The 25,469-nt window shown below is 20.5% G+C and overlaps 2 protein-coding genes across 4 annotated transcripts; one reads left to right on the forward strand and one right to left on the reverse strand.

Annotated features, from left to right (window-relative positions):
- The first annotated feature begins 221 nt into the window (after positions 1-221).
- Positions 222-17,514, forward strand: LOC726362 (4-coumarate--CoA ligase 1). Of its 3 annotated transcripts, none has more exons than XM_001122105.5 (8): positions 222-371; positions 477-611; positions 3,928-4,135; positions 7,085-7,563; positions 14,560-14,737; positions 14,857-15,078; positions 15,238-15,467; positions 17,230-17,514. In XM_001122105.5, exons 1-8 carry the CDS (start codon positions 342-344, stop codon positions 17,389-17,391), a joined length of 1,644 nt encoding a protein of 547 aa, XP_001122105.4. In that variant the 5' UTR covers positions 222-341; the 3' UTR covers positions 17,392-17,514. The 3 variants fall into 3 exon arrangements, with proteins under 3 accessions (XP_001122105.4, XP_016768747.1, XP_016768746.1); XM_016913258.2 differs by having other exon boundaries at positions 225-371; positions 481-611; positions 17,230-17,391; XM_016913257.2 differs by lacking the exon at positions 477-611 and having other exon boundaries at positions 225-371.
- A 2,715-nt stretch (positions 17,515-20,229) lies between these two features.
- Positions 20,230-24,603, reverse strand: LOC551524 (zinc carboxypeptidase). The gene is made up of 7 exons (XM_623919.5): positions 24,501-24,603; positions 23,944-24,095; positions 23,159-23,671; positions 22,387-22,474; positions 22,114-22,316; positions 20,767-20,851; positions 20,230-20,509 (listed from the first exon to the last, which is right to left on the reverse strand). The coding sequence occupies exons 2-7, from the start codon at positions 24,085-24,087 to the stop codon at positions 20,316-20,318; spliced, it is 1,227 nt and encodes a 408-aa protein (XP_623922.2). The 5' UTR covers positions 24,088-24,095; positions 24,501-24,603; the 3' UTR covers positions 20,230-20,315.
- Between the last annotated feature and the right edge of the window lie 866 nt (positions 24,604-25,469).

Here is a 25,469-nt window from a genome sequence, read left to right on the forward strand (position 1 = left end):
AAATAAAAATAAAAAAATAATATTTGATTTGAATTATTTATTATCAACAAAATATAAATTATTAATATTATTAACAAAATTAATATTATTAACACAAATATTATTAAATAATTTTATTAAAAAAAATTAAAATTAGTGCAAAAAATTAATGCAAGTCATAGTATTATAGCATACATATCGAATATGTAGGGGGGAGAATATAAAAGCGACATATGGAACAAAAATCTCTGCAAAATTTTCTTTGTAGTCGCTTGATAAACATCAAATACTTACAGTGCTTTGATAAATTAAAATCAACTTATTCTGATTTTTTTAGTGTAACTTTTATAATAATCATCAATATGTGCATCGATGACAAGAAAGATGATAATGTAAGACATATAAAGAATATATAATTTATAAGTATTTTTGACTTTTTTTCAGTTATTTATTATATTACTATGATTTGATTATGATTACATTATATTTTTGATTAGACAGAATTAGACAGAATGTTTACAATCGAAAACAACGTGCTGAAAGGAAGAGTGATATCGAATGATAATGGATATACTAGCGTAGGGAAATTAATATTCGACACTTTTAGAAGCAAACCAAACTTTGTTTGGCAGGTAGATATATTTTTGGTTTTGAATTTATTTTATACAAGATACTAATATATTTATAGGATATTTTTGGAAGATTAATTCTAAAAATTAAAAAAAATATAAAAATTGTTATATAAAAATGTTCATAAAGATTTATATTAAATTAAAAAAAATTGAAATTTGCATTAGATAGAATAAAACGAAATGACAGTTCTTGTTATTGCTATCTATTGCATTTTATTTTTACTTAATGTGACGTTATTGCTTAAAATCTTAATATCAATATATCAATTTTTATATTTATTTTCATTACTTATTTTCACTTTTAGAATCGATCTTAAAAATCCTTTTGATATTCCATATTAATTTTTATCCAATTATTTAACAATTTTTCTTTATCGTTCGAATGTAACTAATTAAGTAATATTAGCAATATCATTTTTTTCTTTTAATATAAATAATTTACATTTAACGATTTAAAGAATATCTGAAAGCAATATTCAATTTGATTCCATACTTAGAATAGTATGCTTGAAATTGAATGCAAAAGATTTAACAAAGATATTTAGAATGCTGATATTAGTAATACAGAGGTATACAGAGGTATATTTGATAAAGATAATGTATTGATAGAGATCATGTACATATTAAATATAATATAAAAAAATATTTGATATAGAAAATAAAATAAAAGATAAATTTAATCATTAAAATTTAATTATTAAAAAGTTATTTTTATTTACAACTATATATATGTATATATATATATATATAATATATTATTAATAATTAGGATAATTATTTAGAATAAAAATTCTTGCTAATTTCTATAATTTTTTCTTTTGCATGTTCAGTTGGTTTTAGTTTTCGAAATATTTGCTATCAAAGAATTTGGATATTCTGCGAATTCTTGTAATTGAAATTATAAATTATATTAACATCATTTTTGATATTTATAATTTCAGTCGATTATTTTATATTTTATTTTATTTTTACATTCTGCAAAAACGATTCGAAAAAGTTAGGAAAAATATGTGTATGCTATATTATATATTTTCAATGGAATTTCAGAATATTTATATTTTTTGCATTATTTTATTTCTATCTTTATGGCAGATGTTTGTTTTGCAATTTTCTTATAATTACAATATTCTTATCATTATATCAAATATTGATTAATTTGAATTTTGTTATTTTCACTTATCTATTAGTCGTTATTATTTTTACAATGAATATTTGTGAATTTATAAATTTTATTTTTAAATATCAGGTCTACCGGAAAGTTCTGTCCGTTTTTGGAATAAAACAAAATACAAATTTTTTCTTATCGCCAATTAACTTTATTGAATAATATAATTGCCATTATTATTAATGATCTCTTGCCAGCGTGAGGGCAATTTGTATATCCCATTTTTGAAAAATGTTTCATCTTTTGCGAAAAATTGAACCAGTGCTTGTTTGACATCTTCTTCATTTTTGAATTTTTTGCCCGTCAAAAAATTTTGTAAGGATAAAAACAAGTAATAATTAGAGGATGCTATGTCCGGAGAATATGGTGGGTGCAACAGAATTTCCCAGCCTACTTCTGCAATTTTTTGACGAGTCCCTAAAGCAGCGTGTGGTCTGGCATTATCATGGTGCAGTATGATGTCCTTCCTATTGAACATTGCCGGCCTCTTTTTTTGGACCGCTTTAAATTATCCAATTATTGCTGACAATACTTCTCCGAATTGAGCTTTTCGTTCGGTTTTAAAAGCTCATAATGTATTGGTCCTCGAATGTCCCACCATATATACAACATTCTCTTATTCAGAGTCAAATTTGGTTTAGAGGTGGAAAATTTTCTGGGTTCACAATATGCCTTTTTCCTTACAATGTTGTTGTATGTAATCCACTTTTCATCCCCAGTTATCATCCGGTTCAAAAAGGGCTCGATTTTGTTCCGAGCAAGCAGAGATGTGCATATGACAACTCGATCATCCAAATTTTTCTGACTTAATTCATGTGGCACCCATCTTGAATACTTCCACACCAATCCTATCTTCCGAATATGGTCAGAAATGATTTGTTGAGCTGAATTAAGTCTTTCTGCGATCTCCGATGTTGTCAGAAAAAGATCTTGCTCCAACATTGCCTTAACAACATCGTCGTCGATCAAAGATGGTCGCCCAGAACGTGGCTTATCAGAAAGGTCGAAATCACCTGTTTCAAATTTTTCGTACCATCTTCTGCATGTCCTATCAGAAACTGTACCTTCACCAAACACTTTCAATAAATTTCTACATGCTTCTGTAGCATTCCTTCCTTGTTGAAATTCGTATAAAATACAGTGGCGTAAATGAACTTTATCGCCATGGGTATACTATCGTTTCACATTTAAGACTAATGTGAATCAACTTCATTATAGTTTATTTGCTAGTCAGTATGTATACATTAAGCGATAAAAATATAGAGCCGAACATGCAATAAATAATGTGCATACGTGGCGAAAATGATGTCATAGATTCGGACAAAACTTTCCGATAGACCTAATATATACATTCTATTATTTCAAAATTTTAATTACTTAGTAAATTGCGTTTGAAAATTGTTATTTTATATTAGATATTAAATCTTCATGGCAAATCTTATAATACTTTTTTTATTTAAAATATACTATATACAGTACTTTCGTTTTTAGAATAGTCTTGATTAATTATATTAAAGGCTTGTTCAATTGTGCATTTCGTTCAGTTTTTAAAGCCAAACTGGTGATTCAGTATTAGCTCTTGATTATTGACCTAGCTATTGACCTTATAATTTTGATTAAGAATATTTTTTTCTAATAATTTAAGTATTATTAAGAAAGAAAAATACTAGATTCTAAAAATAAATAATAAAAAAAAATAATAATTTAAATTTGATTTTCTGAGAATTCCTTAAATACTAGTATAGTATCATTATATGTAATATAATAATATAGTTTCTCTATTACATATTTTTGATAATATTATAACGTATTATATTATAAATGATTAATAAATGACAATTGTATATTGATATGTACATTATTATTTGTTTATATATATTTGTTGAATTTATTGCAAAATTTATCTTTTTTTGCAAATAACTCAAAAATTAAAATTAATCATTTATTATGTATGGAAAAAAATTTTAATTTTATATAATATATTTAAAAATGATCAAAAAAATCAAAAATAAAATAGTTTTTTTGCAATATCATCAGAAATATAAAATAAAATTGAAAAATCACATTTAAATCTAAAGATTGGATATATTTGGAAATAACTTTTTGACTGATTTTTGTCCAATCAGTTATTCAAATAATCAAATTTTTCAGGTTGATGCGATTTCAGGAATCGAAGATAATTTTTCCGATATATGCGATCGGACAATAAAATGTGCACTTTGGATGCAGAAACATGGAGTGAAAAAAGGCGACATTGTCGCAATCTGTTCACACAATCACCGTGATTGTATAATTCCTTTTCTTGCTACACTCTATCTAGGTGCCATTGTCAATCCATGGGATCATCTGATGAATATTGGTAAATTTTTAGTCATAAAAGACATTTAAATAACAAAATTATTTAATTTACAATCGCATTTTTTTAATTTTTATATTATTATATATATTATATTTAACAATATCATACGATGAACAAATATACAAAGAGAAATAACTTGTTGAAAATCTATCTCTTTATGAGTTTTAATAAGTTTGAAAAATGTTATTGAGATATATGCACATAAGAAATATAAGAAAAGTCAAAAAGAATAATCGGATCTAAATAAAAAATATATAATATATAATACATCGATATAATGTTAATCGATGTATTTGTTTCATCATGAAAAAATACATTTTTATTATAATATAAACATCATAAATATGTGATGTTATATTGATTTCTGAATAAATCTAAATCACATCTAAATCGGCTAATTCAATGTAGAAAATTAAACATAACTCGATTTTATTAAACCTGTATTGTATATATTATATATAAAAAATATTTAATATGATTTCCTTATAATAATATATATATATATAATAATATGTTTTAAGTTTATAAAAATCATGGAGGATATTGAATTTTTTAACAAGTCATCAAAGAAAATATTGTATTAATTAATTATCGATATCAAGTGTAAATAACTATTTTAAAAATAGTTGATTTTCATAATTTAAGATCAATTGAAGATTATTAATATTCCTTTTTTATATCAAATATATAATAATAAATATAATATATCTATAATACTGAGATTGTAAGTTACTAATCAAATTAATAATTCATTGCTTCACCTATCACATTCTCATTATTAATCCATCATATCTACAAATAAATCGCTGAAAAGAAGCATCGAAGTAGAATAAAACAATAAAACGAAAGAATGATTAGAATGCAAAAAATAAATGTATATTCAAAATATCAAATACATAATATTTGTGTCAGAATGTTTCTTTTCAGTCGAATCTTTAAAATAAAAAAGAAAAAATTTTCTCATTTATATTATAAAAATATAAGTCAATTTAAGTTGTCTGTTTACACTTTTAAATTTTTTCGTTATGCATTCAATAATTTCGAATCATCCTCATGATTGATGTAATAAGAAGTTATATAAGTATATATCTGAAAAAAGAATCTTAATTTGAAAACATTATATACCATCAAATTTTTAATTTATATTACAATTTCATATGTTTTCTGTAGATATAAAATTTGATATAAGATTTTACTTTTATACAAATGGATCTCTTTGGAAGGGATTATTGGAACTAGAAACTTAATCTTCTTACCCATGTATTGTTTCGTGTGAATGGTTGACGATTTCTTTAGGACATATGTAATAATAAATACAAATTGTAAATTTTTAAACTCTTTCAATTTAACTTTCAATAATAAAAATATAAATCATTGTTTAGATGTAATTTATCATAATATTAAAAATTTTTTTATGACTTTCAAATTATATACTTTTTTTAATGAAAAATTTTCAATTGAATAAATATCAAATTTGAGATATTCACTCCAAACAAATTAAAAATTTGAGGTGAAAAGAAAAAAGGAAAAAAAGCTTGAATAAAATTTTAACTTCAAATCTTTATTGTTATAGTTTTCGAAATATTAATAAAAAATTTTTGCTACAATATATTAAATTTTGTTTATATGTGTATATTCTTTGAAATGTATATTGCAATGGTGTGATTTTTCTATTCTATAAACAGATCATAGTTATATAATGCTATAAACATAGCATTCAAAACTTATAATAAGTAAATCGGTTAAAAATCTATTTTCTTATAAATTATGATGAAGAGATTTTTCTTATAGATTATAATTACAATGATAGATAGAAAATATTGCTATTCGTTGTTAATTCCATCATTATAATTTTTTTCGATTCTTCGGATCTATAGAATGTCTAAGTAACATTGAATTTAAGACATTTTAAGCCTATCATAAGGAAATCAATTTATTATTATACATTTATTATACTTATTATTATATTTATTATACATTTTGAACGCTACAATGTGAATAGAAATAATAGATAAACATCTTAATTGCATGCACATATAAATAAAATTATATCAAAAGTTTTTTTTTTTAATATCTTAGAAATTAATAAAGATTTGAAGTAAAGATTTTATATTCACAATATATTCACTTCCCTTCTCTTTTAATTCCTTTAAATCAAAAATTCATGTTTTTCAAATATAATCATCAAACCACAATATTGAAAAAAGCATTAAATTATATAAACATAAAGCTGCATTTACAATTGTTTTGCATTGTTTTATATTTCATTTGAAATTAAAATTCGAAATTATCGCGAATTAATTATAACGAATTAAAGCTTATACTTTCAATTTTTAGAAAAAAATTTAATCTAATTAAATTAAAACAAAAAAATCGTTTATTTGTATTTTTAGAAATATGTGATTATTTTCGACATACATATCTCAATAATCTCTTTTTAAATTCATAATTTTTTGTTTGAATTAAATTTTAATTTTAAATTTTAATTATTATTCATTTACGATTATCAAATTATCTTTACGATATCTTTAGAATATTTTTAGAATAATCGATGCAAAAATATTTGCATCATAAAATAGTATAGTTATATATAACTATATATTGACTTGATTCTAAAAATTGATAAATTGAAAATCATAAAGAAAAATATATATGCAATTTATATACAAATTATCTGATTTAAAAGAAATGATTAAAAAAGAAAAATCAAGATATAATATATATAAAAGATATATATATATATATATATATATATATATATATATATATATATATAAAAGGAAATATATATAAAGGATCATATGTTAATGAAGGCAGAAGAAAAAAATTATATTAATTTAATATAATAATCGTATTATATAATATATGTAATTATATATATTTAATATATTTCAATTATGAAAGATTTCAATTATATAGTTTCGTAATAAATGAAATACAACTTTATAGATATGGCACGACATTTTATAACATTATCTCAACCAAAAGTAATTTTCGTGAATGAAGGATCAGCAGAAATCGCATTAGAAGCGGCAAAAATTGAACTTCATCATACAAAACTAGTATGTTTTGGCTATTATCCTGGCATAATACCATTTTCGGAGACATTAAAATATCATGATAAATCAACTGTAGCTAATTTTCAATGCACTGATATTGACGATCCCTTACATACTGGTTTGATCATGTTTTCATCTGGAACAACGGGTATGCCTAAAGGCGTACAACTTTCACATAAGTCAATTTTGAATATTATGGAACTAAGAGAAGGTTTTCCTTATGGTATTCAAACACAATTGTGGTTTACTCCTTTGTACTGGATTAGTGGATCGTTTCTTAATCTCAAAAGTATTTATTTCCATATCAAGAAAATAAGTGCACCAGAATTCAATGAGAAGATTGCTTGCGAAATAATTGAAAAATATAAGGTATTTATTAAGAATTATTAATTCAATTTATTATACAAATACATAATATAATATATATCAACTAATTATACATATATATATTTTTTTAATCAGATAGTAAAAGAAATCTTAAAAAAATTTAAAGTTAAGAATAAATTATCATATCATTGTAATGTATAAATTTCTATCGAACAAAATGATACTATAAAATTTACTTTAAAATTTTCTCAAAATTCATTTTCTTAATGTATTTTACATATACAGAATATCTCAAAAATATAGAAAAAATTTTGAAATAATTTAAATTAAATATTTTTCTTTGCAAAAGTTTTACAAGTTTTGTTAACGAATTATTAATAAAAAAATTGGCTAATCAGCTATGACAATAGCATTGATTATATGGTATCGAACACAAACAATATGTGAAAAAAATATTATGTATGTTGAATAAATTTTATATAATAAAATAAAAATTATTATGTATAAATTATATATTTTTATTATAAATTTTATTTTTATTATAGATAAAATTTTGTTATATATAAAAAATTATATTAAATTATATCACGAGTAACGAATAAATTAAATTATAAATATTCAACGTAATTTCTTCATATTATTTCGATTTGTTTACGTAATTATTTTATTTTACATCACGATCAACACGATTGACTACGATTTGACTAGGCTATGCGTTCCGTATTAACAAGTTATAAAGTAATAATGGAAGTTTTTATAAAAAACAATATTGCTTAGAAATCTCTAGTTGAATAAAATGATGTTCTCACATTTTTGGGACATTCTATATTCATATAAATTTTCTCTTTTTATAATCCTCTAATATCGAAAAAGATCAATTATAGTTAATAATTTTTTTGTCGAGATATACCATTTTAAATCTTTGAAATTCTTTTATTTATCTTTAATTTGATGATAATAAGAAGAAAATTTATGATTCAATTTAAGATAATTATGATATGCATTTAAGATTCCAATTTATTTTCTTCAAATAAGAGATTAGTAAAACAGAATTATTAATAATTGGTAAAAACCAAATGCAATAACGCGATCTTTCTTTTCAGTCAGGAATCGATTTCTCACAATAAGAAACTAAAAATTTTTTGTAATAATATTTCTTATATTAATGCTGTTTCATCGATATAAATGTTTTTCTTCAATGCATATTTCTCTTCTTGTAGAAAATTTTTTAAAATTAATTTTGAAGTCATAGAAGAAGCTTTATTTATAGAAAGCTTTTGTTCTATTCAATGAATACCATGACATAATTTAAATTTTATCAATGAAATAAATTTAATCATTATCAAAATTCTTTAAAATTAAGATCTCTTTTTAATTTTTCATTAATCTCTCAAGCTTTCTATCATTTTCATATATGATATAAATATTTTTTTATTTTTAAATTAATAAAAACTAATATATATCTAAATTATCATTTTTAATAGCTTTAAATTTTTTCGAGAAGTAAAAATATTTAATTAGTCAATATCTTTTATTTTTAAATAATTTTCTATTATTTATTTTTTATTTTTTATATCATAGATTGTTAATTTTCCATCATATTCTTCTGCTAAATTTGTTGCACTTGCTATTTTCTAATATAATTTTTAAAAACTTCATGTTTTATTTCAATCAATTTATTTATTTTCATTTAAATGACATTATTAACATATATAATTCTGTAAATTATATATATTTTAAATATATTATATATATATATACATCAACATTTTATATTGAAATGTTGTGAAGAAACTCTATTTTGATAATTCTATTTCAATGATAGAAGAAAATATGTAAATACAACATAGGCTATATCTATATGAACAATACAAAGTATTGTGCAGATAATAGAACATTCTGATAATAAAGAATTTGGATAATAAATGACCTGATAATCAAGATTTTACTACTACTTACTAGTTTACTAATTTACTAATGTTTTTGAAATATCAATTTTTATATAATATTATATTTATATATTTATTATAATATTATATTTATTATAATATTTTATTATATAATATAATAATAATAATATATTTTAATATAATATTATATTGCAATAGAAATCAATATGTTAATTTACACTATATGTAATAGAGTAATAAAAATATATAAAAAAAAAATAATAAAAAGCAAATGAAAAATATAATTCTTAAAATTTAAAATTAAAAATTTAAATTTTCTTTAATATAATAAATATATTATTTTTAATGCTTAAAACCGTTATTATATAATAATTTAATTTTACAAAAGTTTAAAGCAAAATTCTATTTTCTTTCTATTCGTTCTTAGATAAAAATAATTAAGAATCTGAATCCAAGAAGACTATCAAGTCTCTAAAAAAATATTCTTCATAAAGATTTCCCATAAAAAGATTTCTGCATAAAGGTATCCTATATAAAAAAATTAATTGAGAAAAATTATTCTTTTTCTTTGGTCTTCTAATAAATATAAGCCACAATTAAAAAACAGAACCTTAAGACCACGTCTTAAAAAAAATAATTCTCTGAAATAAATTTCTCGATATTTACTAATTTAATTCCAAATTCGGTTATAGAGTCAGTCATATGTCATCTTTAAAATGAATTTCAAAAAATATAGCGAATAAATAGTATACAAAAAAAAAAAGATTTAAACAAATTTTCCATGAATACAGTCCAAAAAATTTATATAAGATAAAATGATTAAAAATCAATGATAAAATAGTAGTATACATTTAAGAAATTATGATAAAGTAATATGCAAAGTGAATAAATTTAAATATTTTGCATTCCTATTCTTCTTTATAGTTACTATTTATTATAGTTTTTATATCATTATTAATAGTCTATTATTTTTTAAACAATTTTATATTTTATATATTATATTTTATATATTACTTTTAATTTATATATTTATATATTTTTTTAAAGATTATATATTTTTTTCAAAATATATAATATTTAAATATATATATAATATTTTGCATTAACTTTGAATCATTTCTTTTTAATTAAAACTTTTCAAGTTTATAAAACTTAAAAACTTACAATTGTTTTTATTCTCCACAAGTGTTTTTTATTAATTATATCTATTTTTCATTGTATTATAATTAGATAATCTCTTTATCGTATTCATATCTTCTAAGCTTTATTTTGATAATTATCTAGAAATAAGGTTTCCTAATCAATTTTGATGATTTTTGAATATATTATAGAAAATACGATTTTGAAAAATTTTTTCTTATTCGCATATAACCGCTACTTGGTCTTAGTAACAAATATAAATAAAAAAATTATAATCATATTTGATTTAGTCTATTATAAATTATTATATTGATCGAATATAAAGTAAATACAAAAATTACATGAAAAATATTTCTTTATTATCTATTAAAAAACAATGAACAAACAAAATATTTTTTAGAAAAAAATATATTTGATTAATGAAAATTCTGAAAAAAAGTATTCATCTAAAAAAATTTGCAATTAATCTAAGAAAAAATGAACAACAATTTATTTAAAATATTTAGTTACATTTTTATGTGCATGTATAATTGCATACATAAGAACATATGAAAAAATATTTAAAATGATATAAAAAATGTAAATATTTGATTGTAGATAATTGAAAAAAAGTGATTTTTAATAATTATATATATATAATTTTTTATTTTTTTAATATATATATATATATATATATATATTAGAATATATACTAAATAGTTTGTTTAAAAGAAAACTAAAATTTTATATTTATTTAAATTTTTCAATTATTTTAAAATTATTTAAATTATTTAAATTAAAAAAAAAAATTTTTGATTCTTATATAATATATTATATATATATGATATAATAACTTAAGATATCATGAACATATGATATATAAATCAATAATGATATGATATGTCAATTCCGAAATATGTACACAAGTTTTAGAAAATTTTCTCAGACTCCAAATATAGAAAATTAGTATACGGATTTTTATTTTTTTCGATATGATAATGCTGCAAAAAAGTGCAAGATTATTTAAAGAATAATAAAAATAATAAATTAATAAATAATTGATCTAATTGTAGAAAATTTAAAGCAATTAATTCGCAAAAAAAATTAATTCACATGAAAAAATTTAAAATAAAATTGAAGATATGCAATGAAATCAGATTAACAAAATGTGAACATTTGATACAATTAATGATACGATAAAAATGATTATACAATACATGCATATGAAAATATACATATTAAATAATATGAATTTTTTCTTTAAATTAATTGCAAATTTATATAAATGAATATTTTTTTCTAATGCTTGTTGTTTAAATACTTTATTAATAAATTATTCTTTTCAAAATTATCAATATTTTTAAATATTTTATTTTTAATATTTTTAATATTTTTAAATAGAAATTAAATTTTTTTATTTTATTTTTGTATAAAATAATTATAATAAATATATTAATTAATTAAGTAATTATATTATATTATATAGTAATTATATTATATAGTAATTATATTATAATTATTTCAAAAATTATATTGAAATCATTTTTTATCATTGTCTTATTCTATTAAAATTAATATATGTTAAAAATATAGTATATATAAAATATGTTAAAAATATAATTATTATAATAATATATGTTAAAAATATAATATGAAATATTATATAATATAAAATAAAATATAATACAAAATATAAATATTAATATATATATTAATATAAAATCAGTCAAAAAAATATTGGTACACTTTTTAAAACATGACAACTTTTTAAAATTAAACTTAATAATTAATGACTTTTTTTAAAGAAATTAAACAGATTATTAAATGATAAAAAAAATTTTTTTTAAATTGCAATTTATTGAAATTTTAAATTAAAGAAAAATAAAAAGAGTAAAGAATATTTTTTCAATTTTTTTTATTTGAATTTTTAATGAAAAAATATTTAATATTTAATATTTAATATTTTATAAACTTATATCAATTATATACATGCTATAAATTTCATTAAAATCGGTTAATTTTAGAAGCAATAAATGCATTGAAAAATATAAAAATTTTTTAATTTTAGGCTGCAATTTTTATTATTTTTAATTGTTTATAATTTATAATACATTGATTCCGATGAAATTTTAAAAAATTGACATTTTTTATTCGTTTATTGTCTAAACCTAACATGACAGACAATTTTCAAAATCATTTAGATTCAGTACATGAAAATATATAAAATATTATTCTATTTCATTTCTTCTTTCTATTTTCTTTTATTAAACTTTTTATTTTTTTTATTATTTTCAAATTTTTTTGAATTTTTTATTATTTTGATACACTCATTTTTCATATAAACAAGTCAAATTAATAAAAAAAAATATAAATTGTAATTAGCTTTCTTATATATTATTCTAAGAAGAGAATACTTTATATAAGTGTATAATTTGGGTATATTGCATTAGTCTCAAAAAATATTAAAAATCATAGGCTGTTATAATTTTGTCGTGAAATATACGTATAAAATTAATAATTGATTGAAAAGTAATACATATTTGTTTATAATATCGAAATAAAAGAATATAATGTAATAAAAGAATGTAGAAAGATCATTCTCATATGTCATCAAAAGTTTTTCGTTACAAATATATGAAATATATAAGTTATTGATTATATTGAAATATCACATTGATATATTATAATAATTCGTCAAAGATTCAATTTAAAAAAATTAAAATTGAACCAGTTTCATATCAATCTGTTTTACACTTGATTAATCTCTTTTACATACTGTTAGGCCCTAATAATTAAGCCAAGCAATGGATGACTTTATAATATATCAGATTATAATTCTTAAGTTTAATTGAATATAGAAATTCTATCTTAAATATCTAGAAAAAATTAAAAAGTTCTTTGATTTATAAACGGGTAATATGTCACCATAGAACTATTTAAAGTATTATGGATTCTAATTATTCTCAATAATCATAGACGTTTGGACTTAACCTACTAGAAAATTCATTATTTGCGGCCATTTATTTATAACTAATTCCAAATTGCGCAATAGGAAGAAATGGGGAAGAAGAAGGAGGAACAAGAGCAAAAGGAAAAAAAGGAATTTACATCATTTATAGAGATTATTCATCTTCCAAAGAATGAATCTATCTTCTTATGACTCATTTTTTATTTTTTTTTGCAATTTTGAATAAAAAGAAAATCTAAATTAATAATACATTGCATGAGAGAAATAGTGAATTGCATTGATGTTTATTAGAACTCTTAAATCATATTTATTTTGTGTTATACAATTCGTTTATTTTTATAATTTTTAAACATTCATATTTTAAACTTTAGAATTATTTTAGAAACATAGACTTTTGCATCGATATTTGTTATAACATTCTTAGATTTGTTTAGAACTTTTTCGATATTTGCTTTAAAAACATTTACACTTGATTAATCTCTTTAATTTTTAAAAAAATTTAAAAAAAAAACATTTGTTGGAATATTATTTTTAGAGACAACTGAATAAGTTTAAAACACTCTCAACTTTGTAGAAATAGTATATTATTTATTATACATTATATTCGTATATATATTATATACTATATTCGCATTAGTACACTAAAATGTTTTGTACATAGAATATTTTGGTAAATTTAGTTAAATAAATTTGAATTATTTTTCTCTATTATCATGATCCTTTCAAATATAAAATCAGACAAATCAATCAACTCTGAAAGATCTACAAAATCAATCATGGAAAATTATATATAGAAATCTATACTTAGGAGAAATTTTCTTAAATAAAAATTAACATACAATTCTAAAATTAATAAATTGTACTTTTATTTCTATATTGATTTTCTTAATTTCCTTTTGTTTTCGAAATATAAGTAAGTATATTATTTTTCAGCGAATATGTATTATTTATGTATTTTCATTTTTTGCAAAATTTTATATAAGATCATGATTCTTCTAATTCTTCTATAATTATTTTCTTATTTTATCGATTATTTTTCAGGTTGATTGGATAATGTTAAGTACCAGCATGGCAAATCGATTTGTACGATATGATTATTTACACGATTATGATATTTCCAATTTAAAATTTGCCATTATTGGTGGATCTGCATTGAATCGAGAAACTCAAGATATAATAAAAAAATATTTATCAAATACTATGATTATACAGGCATATGGTGAATTGAAAAAGAAACTATTAAAAAACATAAATATTATGAATAATTTACATATACAGACAAGAATAAATAAAATGTTAATATTTCAATATACAAATTATTATAATATAATATTTCAGGCATGACAGAATTAGGTGGTATAATTACCATACAATCATCAACTGCTACAAGTGGTTCTTGTGGCATTGTGATTCCAAATTGCCAAATAAAAATTATAGATATCGAAACAGGAAAAACGCTTGGTCCGAATCAAACTGGTGAGCTGTGTGCGAAAACGTGGACGATGATGACAGGATACCACAAAAATTGTGAAGCTACTAAAAATATATTTGATAAAAATGGTATTCTAATAGTTTTATTTATCATTTCTAAATATTAAATAATTACGGATATTAAACACTTCAGTTTTAATTTTATTTGAAAATTAATAAGTTTTAAACAAAAATAATACAAAATAAAGAAAATTAATTAGTTGATTTATAATAATATTTTATTTCTAGGATGGTTACATTCTGGTGATTTAGCTTATTATAATGAAAACGGAGAAGTTTTTATTGTAGATAGACTAAAGGAAATTATTAAATACAAAGGATATCAAATATCACCGAATAAAATAGAAAATCTCTTACAATCACATCCTGCAGTTTTAGAAGTGGGAGTAGTTGGCATACCTCATCCTATTTATGATGAACTTCCTATTGCTTTTATCAGTAAAGTACCTAATAAAGAAGTATGTAAATATGATATTAATAATACTATTAAAATAATTATTTTGCTATTAAATAATTAATTAACGAATAGTTAACGAATTAATTATCAGTTATTAGTAATATCATTATTTACATTTTTAAACAAAGAGAAAAGTAAACAAAATTAAAAATAAATAATTTTATTTTTTATATATAAAAATAATTTTAATTATGAAAAAATGTTTTATTATATATTTTGAATTTTTGAAAATCAAATCTCTTTAATATTTAAATTTATAAAGTAACAAATTTTTATAGTAAAAATCTCTTTTATGGATCTTTTATCTCTAGAATTATATTTTGAATATATTATCAAAAATTTTAAAATATTTCAATATATTAATTTTTAATCAATAAACAAAGCGATTTTAAAATTATATATTTCTATATTGTAATTTTTCAGCAGTTTAAAATAAGAAAAATAACAAATGATATATTATTATTGAAAATGAAATGATAAACAATAGAATTATAGGAAAATGAATAGAAAAAACTATATAATATGCGTCATTTAAAAAAACAAAAAAAAACAATGAATATTTTTCGATATATTAATTTAGAAATTATATTAAATATTCATCTCTCTTTATAAATATTTTTTGCTTATGAAAATATTAATAAATAAATATTATATTGTAATGCTTAAGAAAACATAATAAATCATAAGAAATAACAGAAAATATATTGAATAAAATATATATGAATAAAATTATATAGAATATAGATAAAATATAATCATTGTCTTGTTCTTTTTATAAATAAAATATTAAAGTTTTAAATAAAAAAAAATATTTTTAAATAAAATTAATATATAAAATAGATTTAGAAAAAAAAATAATATTCAACAAAATTATCATTATTTTTTATTTTTTATTAATAATTTTTTTGTTTTTTGATTGTGACAATTGTATATAATGCAAAACATAATATATATTATATCTAGTTTTCTGTAAATATAGCAATACTCAATTTTTATTAAAAATAAGAGAATAAATATTATATCATAATGTAATAATAGATAATAGATGTAATAGATAAACTATATGTTGAAATGAAACATTATGAAGCAACATTATGAGATGATTATAAACTTTGTATATAAAAAATTTTATTTTAAATTTAAAATAAAATATTGACAAAAGATTATAATAAAAGCATGTTTTATAAATTGAACTGAAATATATTTAGCTATTTCTTATACTATAATGGTTAAAAACTATAAAATAAAAATATAAAATGAAAAAAACAAGTCTTAATAAGCATAAATTGAAAGATAATTATTTTCAAACAGAAATATTTTTTTGTGTTGATTAACGCAAATAATTCATTTGTTTTGAAAATTAATGTACAATGTAAAAAACAATGGATTATATTGTTGCTTTTTTCATATAATCAATTTTAATTATAAAATTGACATAGATAAATTATACAAATAATTATACAATAAATTGATAGAGATTTATACAAATAAATCATTTTCTAATGTTTATTAGAATTTGTTTTTTTTTCTTTAACGAATATCTATTCTAAATATCATAAATTACAATTAATTATAGATATATTAAAGATATATAAAAAAATTTCAATATGAAATAATGCTATAAAATGATAATTAAATAATAAAATATAAATTAATAATAATATAAAAAAATTAAATATAAAATTCAAACAGAATTAAACATTTCTATAAATGATATGTCTATATATACATTATATAAATAAAATATATTATTTAATTTATAGGTTTCTGAGGAAGAATTGTCGAAAATGGTTGCTAGCAATATGATGGATATCTATAAATTACGTGGTGGTATAAAATTTTTACCAAGTTTACCACATACTCCTTCAGGAAAAATTTCAAGAAAAAAATTGAGGGCAATGGCAAAAGAGTTAATTATCAATTAAATTATGAAAGTATTAGTTACTTTTATTGTAACATAAAATAATATAAATGAATATATATTTGTTATTGTATGTATATGATTTAGTTTGTTAAACTATCAATAAATTTCTGCATTTTTATTGTAATTATTATGATTATATGATTATTATGACTATATTAATTTATGTAAATATTAATATAATTATAATAGTATATAATCTTAATATAAATATCTTTATTAATTATAATATAAGATAATATAATATAATTTCTGTATTTAAATTGTATTATTATAATAACTATTAGGGTGTCTTATAAATTTCTTTTTTTTTTTAATACGAAATGAATTCACGATATCTATTATTAATTTATTACGTTATATAATAAATCATTTTGTTTTATTATCTTCTTCTATCTCTTAGGAAACCTCATTATTTCCTTTTTCCAAAATTATTGGTATTTATTTGCAAAATATTCTTTGATATGCGTTTACTTTGCTTAATGATTAAAAACCATTTTATCATAGAGAGAATTTTTTAAGAAACAATAGTCGGATCTGAGCAGATCTGAGCAGTACAGAAGATGCGATAGAACGTTTCAATCAAACAACTTTTTTTTTACAGTCAATGCAATATGTAGCATTGTCGTGATAACCTCGTCGATTCATCAATTTTAATCGTTTCTCTGCTATGATATCTTTCAATTTATCAATTTATCAATTTAATATTTTTCAAAATTAATAGTTTCATCTTGAAAAAGGAAATCGCATGTAGAGACGCAGTTCATAAAATCGATCTCCGTCAATAGCTTTGGAACTCAAACTTCATATCGATTGACATATCTTATCTTGATCAGGTGATTATTTATCGTTTTCCTGGAAATTAGTGGCAACCACTATCTTTTGCATACTGTATGGCGGATTTTCAGCGAGCATAGCCTTGATAAAGTCCATATTCGTTATTGCTGGAAAGTCATTGCGGCCTTCATCTTTCAAATCAAAATTGCCAGCTCTAAATCTTTTCAATTGCGGATGATCGTAATAATTGTAGCACTATTTCCGTAAACAATATAAATCTCGTCTATAGTATTATTTGCATTATTACTTTTTTTAAAGGAATAAAGCATTACATATTGCAAATATTTCCTTTGGCTATTCATATTGAATAGTATAGAAAAAAATTTTGAAAAAATCACCAATGAAACATACATTAAAAAAATTCTGGGATGACTGAAATTGAAACTATAAACGACTAATAAATAAGCCTGCATGTTCATATAAAAATCCAGTTAAAGTCATCTTTAGTGTTGTGCAAAAGAAACTGAGATATTCTAATATTTTAATATATTTAAATATAACATAAATTTTATCTAAAATTTATTTATAATGACGTAATATTTTAAATAATGTTATAATTTTTTATTTTAAGATGAAAAAAATAAAAGAATATATAATCATAGAAATTTTCATATATTTTATAATAATTTTAAATAATTTTATAATATATTTTAAATGCAATTAATATAAAAATTAACAATTAAAATTAATTGTTTTATATATAACATTAAATATAATATATATAATATAATATATAATATAGATTGTAACGAATTATACATGAATATTTTTTTATTAATAAAATACCACTTTAGAACAAAAATTAATGCTTTTTTGTATTATTGTATTATTTTTTTATATATAATTTCATAATATACGAGATAGAGCAAAATTTTAAAATGTAAAATATTCATATTATCTTATAGAAAAAATAATTCTAAATAAAATTGTATATGAAACAAAAAAAAAATGATGAAAACTTAAAACTTAATTTCATTTAAAAAAATTTTCCATCTGTTCAGTTATTGAACAGATAATATAGGGTGATGCTGCGAAGACAATATTTTTGAGAGAAAAATTTGGACAATCTTTCAATTTAGATATTTAGAAATAATTCGGCATGGCTGGAGTGTCAATGTGGTCTGAGGTCTAAAACGATATTTTCTAATCAATCAACATTATTCTACTTGAGAAAAATTATTACCACTTGCGGATCAATTTCACTTGGGAAGAAAAGTAGATTTTGTGGATCGCATAGCTCCTCATTCTGGGAATTTTTCTTAGAAAATATTGTTCAATCAAGGGACTGGTTCACAATGTTATTGGTTATTTATGTATCTCACTGAAGACTTGCGATCTTGTGAGATGAAAGGATTTTAAAGGGTACTAACAATTTGAAAGAACTTTCTGAAATTTTAGAATCTTTGAATTGTCAGAATTTTTAGAACTTTTTAATCTTCAAAATTTTTTGAACTTAATTATTATAATAATATACAAATTGAATTAGTAAATAAGAATTGAATTAGTAAAATAGATTTCTCTTATGCAAAAAAATCATTTCACTTTTATTACTTATAATGAAATTGATATCTTGATTGCCAATAAATTATATGTAAAATATCTTGCATTGTATTATTCTTTTAAAATTTTTATAATTTTTTATAAGATTTTTTTTTATAAGACTGAAATTTGTTCGCGCCAATATTAAACGTGGATGGAAATTTGTTAACTGTATGTACACATATGTCAAATGTTCTTTCAACTAAGATATATATTTGTATACATAGAAGCTGATGTCCATTATATCCATTGACCATCATTTCAACAAAACGCTATCTAGAATATTTCTCTCATTTGTTCATTTTAATTGTTTAATATTGTATAATTAAAAAAAATTTTATTGGTTCGTGACCAATGACATGAATATGGCATTATAAAAATACAGACATTACTAAAACACAACATTGTAAATAGTATAAAAACAATGATATAAATATTTTAAAAAAATTTGACAAAATTTATTATATTAATTTATTAATATATTAATTTATTGTAAATTTTAATGAAACAAATAATGTTGTTTTAATATATTTTCTAATTATGTGATCATATTTATTTGTAACCTCGAACTTTCGCTTCTTTAAACATAGCAATTAGGGAATCCAGGGTTTCTTGACTAGTAGGGATAATTTGATTAGCTGGAAGCAAAAAACCATAGCGACCAGTATCTCTTAATTCATAAGTGTAAGTAATTGGTTTGTGAAAAGTTCCTTTCACCCAGTCCATTGAACTTCCGCTTGCAATATCTGAAAACAAAGTTAAACATAGAACTAAATCAAGATAAGTTATTAAATGATTTTAATCATTCATTTTGCATTGATTTGAGAGATAAATTTTAGATTAATCTCACTAAAAGAAAATATATTTCATTTCATTTCAAATTAAATTAATTCATTTAGTGATATAAAATTAAAATATATGATATTATAATTATTTTATAATAAAACGAAATAAAATAAAATAAATTTTTTATTATATTTAAATAAGCAAAACGTATACTTACAAATAGTTTCAGCGATATTTCCGGTTTGGTATTGAGTTCCATAACGTTTCGCAAGAGCTTGAATAGCTTTTTTACCAATTGCAAGCTAAAAATTTACGAAGTTAATTATTTCTTTATGTTTGTACAAACTATTGGGTTGGCAACTAAGTAATTGCGGATTTCAGTTGAAGTTGATGACGACCTAAGCAAAGCAATAATCGATTCGGATCGTCACAGTACAACTCGTGAGATTACAGAGAAACTTCATGTATCACATACATGCATTGAAAACCACTTAAAACAACTTGGCTATGTTCAAAAACTCGATACATGGGTTCCTCACGAACTGAAAAAAAAGCATTAACAGCTACGATTTGCTAAAGAAACGTAATGAAAATGATCCATTTTTAAAACGATTAATAACTGGCGATGAAAAATGGGTTGTTTACAACAATATCAAGTGGAAAAGATTGTGGAGCAGGCTACGTAAACCAGCTCAAACAACATCAAAAACCTTCATCAAAAGAAGGTTTTGTTATCAGTTTGGTGGGATTACAAAGGAATTGTCTATTTTGAACTCTTACCACCCAACCGAACGATCAACGATTCTGTTGTCTACATTGAACAACTAACGAAATTAAACAATGCAGTTGAAGAAAAGCGGCCCGAATTGACAAATCAAAAAGGTGTTGTATTCCATCATAGCAATGCAAGGCTACACACATCTTTGGTCACTCGGCAAAAATTATTGGAGCTTGGTTGAGATGTTTTACCACATCTATCCTGACCTTGCATTATCTGATTACTTTTTGTTTCGATTTTTACAAAACTCCTTGAATGGTAAAAATTTCAATAATGATGATGATATCAAATCGTATCTGATTCAGTTTTTTGCTAATAAAAACCAGAAGTTTTATGAACGTGGGATTATGATGCTGCCTGAAAGATGGAAAAAGATCAGTGATCAAAATGGGCAACACATTACAGAATAAAGTTATTTAGTTCCATGAAAAAATTGTCTTTGATTTTCTAAAAGAAATCCGCAATTACTTAGTTGCCAACTCAATACAATGAATTCACATAATTATATTGATAAAGAAATGAAAAATTCATCATTGTTATCAACTATACTGATTACTATTTATCATATAATACATTTAATAATATCATTTAATAATATAAAATATAAATATAAAATTTATGATTTAAAAAATATTTAAATATAATTTTTAAAAAGAAAAATCAATGTAAATATATTATTATTATGTACAAAATTTGTTTGTGTGTATATTATATATTAAAAATTATATAAAAAATTTAATCTTTTTAACACAATTAAATAACAAATTTTACAAATTATTTACTTACTTCATCATTGTAATTTTCTAAATGATCTTTAGTGTGACCATAAGGAAACATTAGAAGTTGAGAATAACTATGGAAAGCAACATAAGCAGAAAATTTATTCGAGATAGATGAGATGAATTCGGATAAGCTTTTTGTTTCTACATCAGAAAATGCAGAACTTCCAGCATAAGTTTCTGAACATGGATTAGTGCTAGCACCACCAGCTAAAATATAAGAATATAATTTCTATAAAAATTATGAAAAATTATATAAAATATTAAATTAGAAACTTACACATCCATTTATATCCCCAATTTCTATTAGGATCAGTTCCATAGCATAAAAGACCATATGGTTTACGAGTTTTTCTCCATAAACGATTCTGAAATATAATTTATTAAAGTAATAAATAAAATAATATAAAATGAATATAAATAAATTTTAAACAATATAAAACATATATCAATTTTATATATAATATAATATAATATAATATAATTATATATAATATAATGTACTATATATATAATATTTATAATATTTAATATATATATATATATATATATATATATATATATATATATATTTGTAATAGTAAAATTAATAAAGAGAAATAAATTTTATTTTATTTGTTATTTTTTATTAAATGCTATAAAAATTTTTTGCTATAAAGCTTTCTTTTAAAATTTAAAAATTTAATAATTTTTATCTCGTATTTTTAATTTATCATCAAAATTTCAAAATTTTTAATATTTTCAATTAAATATTTTTAATATTTTAAATTAATCTTATTCTATTCTATAATTAATATTATAAGTAACATTTAGAATAATATTTATCTTATTTTCTATTAGAATTATAATTATATTTATCTTATTTTTACAAACTTTTGAACATTTTATTAAAACTTTAATTATTCTTTGTTTTAGAAAATTAATTCTATGCATTATTTTATTAATATTATTGATAATAATTTTATTGAAATTTTGACATTTTTATTTCATTACTAAAATTTCTTAAATTTTTTTAATTTTTCGAATATGAAATTTAATATCAAGTTATATACCGTTGTGTGAGTATATACATATCCATCAGGATTAAAGATAGGAAAGATGTACCAATTGTGAGATTCAGCAAGTGCTCGGACATCAGTGTTATTGCTATGTAATAGTTCATTTGTTATGTAAAGAAGAGTAGCAGGAGTGATCCATTCTCTAGCATGAATTCCACCTTCTAAGAAGATTCCAGGTTTATTTGTGCCAAAATTAAGTTTTACACCTTTAATCTGACGACCTTCATATGTTTTTCCACCAACAACCACTTCAACTTTAGGATTGGCTTTGGCCAAATAATCTAAATAAGCGTAGATTTCCTCGAGAGTATGATATTGAGCAAAATTAAATGTAACTAGAGGTTGAATCGGTGATGCTTCACTATCAATCAAATCTTGAACATTATTGATATAGATATCATAAGGAATATCCAATTTCATCATCATATCATAAAACTCTGGTATTTTATGAGGAGCAACCATTATATCTGCAATACCTTCAGCATTTGGTTCTTTCCAGAAAGAGAACTATAATTATGAAAATTTATTAATTATGTTACTATAATTTGCTTTTGACATTATGGAAATCTGTTTTGTTAGATATTTCAAATGTTTAAAATAAATAATATTAGACATTTATTATTAAGATAAGAAATAAATTTGTAAAAACAATATTTCTTTTTATTAAAAAATAAATGGAAAAAAGAAAAATATTTTCTTCGAATATTTATTATAAGTTTTCATTTTATATAGTAAAAAATATTGATATGTTATGTAAAATAAATATATTACATACGTACCGCATCAGAAACATCTTCCAAATTGCGCACAATTTCAAATTGCTCTTTTGTCTGAGGTGCGATACGGAATACTTTATAATTATCATATTTTATCTTCTCGGCTATCGCTAAGCCAAGCAAACCGATGAAAATTAATTTCCACATAATGTCTTCTAAAAAAAAATTTAAAATTTTTAGTATTGTATAAAATATTTATTTTATTATACTTTCATATTTTTTACTAAATATTTAAAATGTTTATAAAATTAAAACGAACATAAATTAAAAAATTTTTTAAACTTTAATCTAAATAAATATAGAAAAAAAATTTGTATTTAAAACTTTGTATTTAAAAAAAAATATTAAATAATAATAACATAAAAAAAAATTACTATAATTTAAATAAGATATTGAAATTATAATAATATAAATTTAATTATTATTAAATTTAAAATAAATAAAACAAATTTAAGTATAAAACTAAAATAAAATATTAATAATAAAAAAAATTGAATTGAGATTAAGATACTAATTATTACTTAATAAACAAAAAATAAAATATGAAATAATGATCTTACCCTATGTCTTCACGAAAGAAGTTTATATTGTCACCATATCTATCTCTATATTTAAACGTTTCAACTGCACACGACACCAATCATCATTTCTATCAGATCATTATTCAAAAATCGCATTATCAATCAATTAATCTGAAATATCAGATTTATTTTAAGTGAGCATTTTTATCTTGATGATTTCATCACTTGAAATATCGTCAGAATTTCACAATCATTTGCAGACATCTTTTAATTCCGATATATTTTAAGATTTTTTGTTTTAATATCATCTTTTTTTATTCAAACAATAAATAGAATTTCAAAAATTTCAATATTTTTAAAACAAAATTATTGAATGAATCGTGAATATCAATTTCAAAACATGAATACATATTATGGTATGTGTGACAACTATAAAATTGTCATCAAATTTGAGGCATTTTTAAAGGATTTCTTGTAATTCAGGATTCGGTAATTAAATCCATACAAATTTTCTATTTCTTTATTTTTATTTTTTTTAATAATAATAAAATTCTTCTAATAATTTTTGTTCTATTTTGTTAATTTTATTTTGATATTAAGTTTATTTTTGTTTGTAAAATTTCATTTAGGTTCGATTATTAATTGCTAATCAGATACAATTAAATTTCTTCGTTTTTTTTTTCACAATCTTTTTCTGTTAATTTCAATTTTTTCTACTTGTTTTTTTCTTTCTTTTTCATATTCTTTCTTTTCTATCTATATTTTTCATTTTTCTAGGCATTTAAAAACTCATATTTTCTACTGCACAAGAAAAATCTATATCAACCTATCAATACTGTTGTCATATTGAAACTCATTATTGTAATATTCATCGTTATAATTATTATTATTTTATAGTTATTAATTATCATTAATAACTATATTATGATTAAAATAAATATATCTATTTTATTAAATATATCTTATTTCTTTATATAATTTTAATGATATATTTCTTTTTATCACTAC

The sequence above is a fragment of the Apis mellifera genome, linkage group LG7 (assembly GCF_003254395.2).
Source record: "Apis mellifera strain DH4 linkage group LG7, Amel_HAv3.1, whole genome shotgun sequence".
Taxonomy (NCBI): domain Eukaryota; kingdom Metazoa; phylum Arthropoda; class Insecta; order Hymenoptera; family Apidae; genus Apis; species Apis mellifera.

Bases quoted from the DNA above. Each gene is read 5' to 3' on its own strand.
- LOC726362 (XM_001122105.5), top strand. From the start codon at position 342: ATGTGCATCGATGACAAGAAAGATGATAAT. The intron at 612-3,927 runs GTAGATATATTT...CAAATTTTTCAG, and splicing joins AACCAAACTTTGTTTGGCAG to GTTGATGCGATTTCAGGAAT. The intron at 14,738-14,856 runs GTGAATTGAAAA...ATAATATTTCAG, and splicing joins TATGATTATACAGGCATATG to GCATGACAGAATTAGGTGGT.
- LOC551524 (XM_623919.5), bottom strand. From the start codon at position 24,087: ATGTGGAAATTAATTTTCATCGGTTTGCTTGGCTTAGCGATAGCCGAG. The intron at 22,317-22,386 runs GTAAGTTTCTAA...CTTATATTTTAG, and splicing joins TTGGGGATATAAATGGATGT to CTGGTGGTGCTAGCACTAAT. The intron at 20,510-20,766 runs GTAAGTATACGT...CTTTGTTTTCAG, and splicing joins AAATATCGCTGAAACTATTT to ATATTGCAAGCGGAAGTTCA.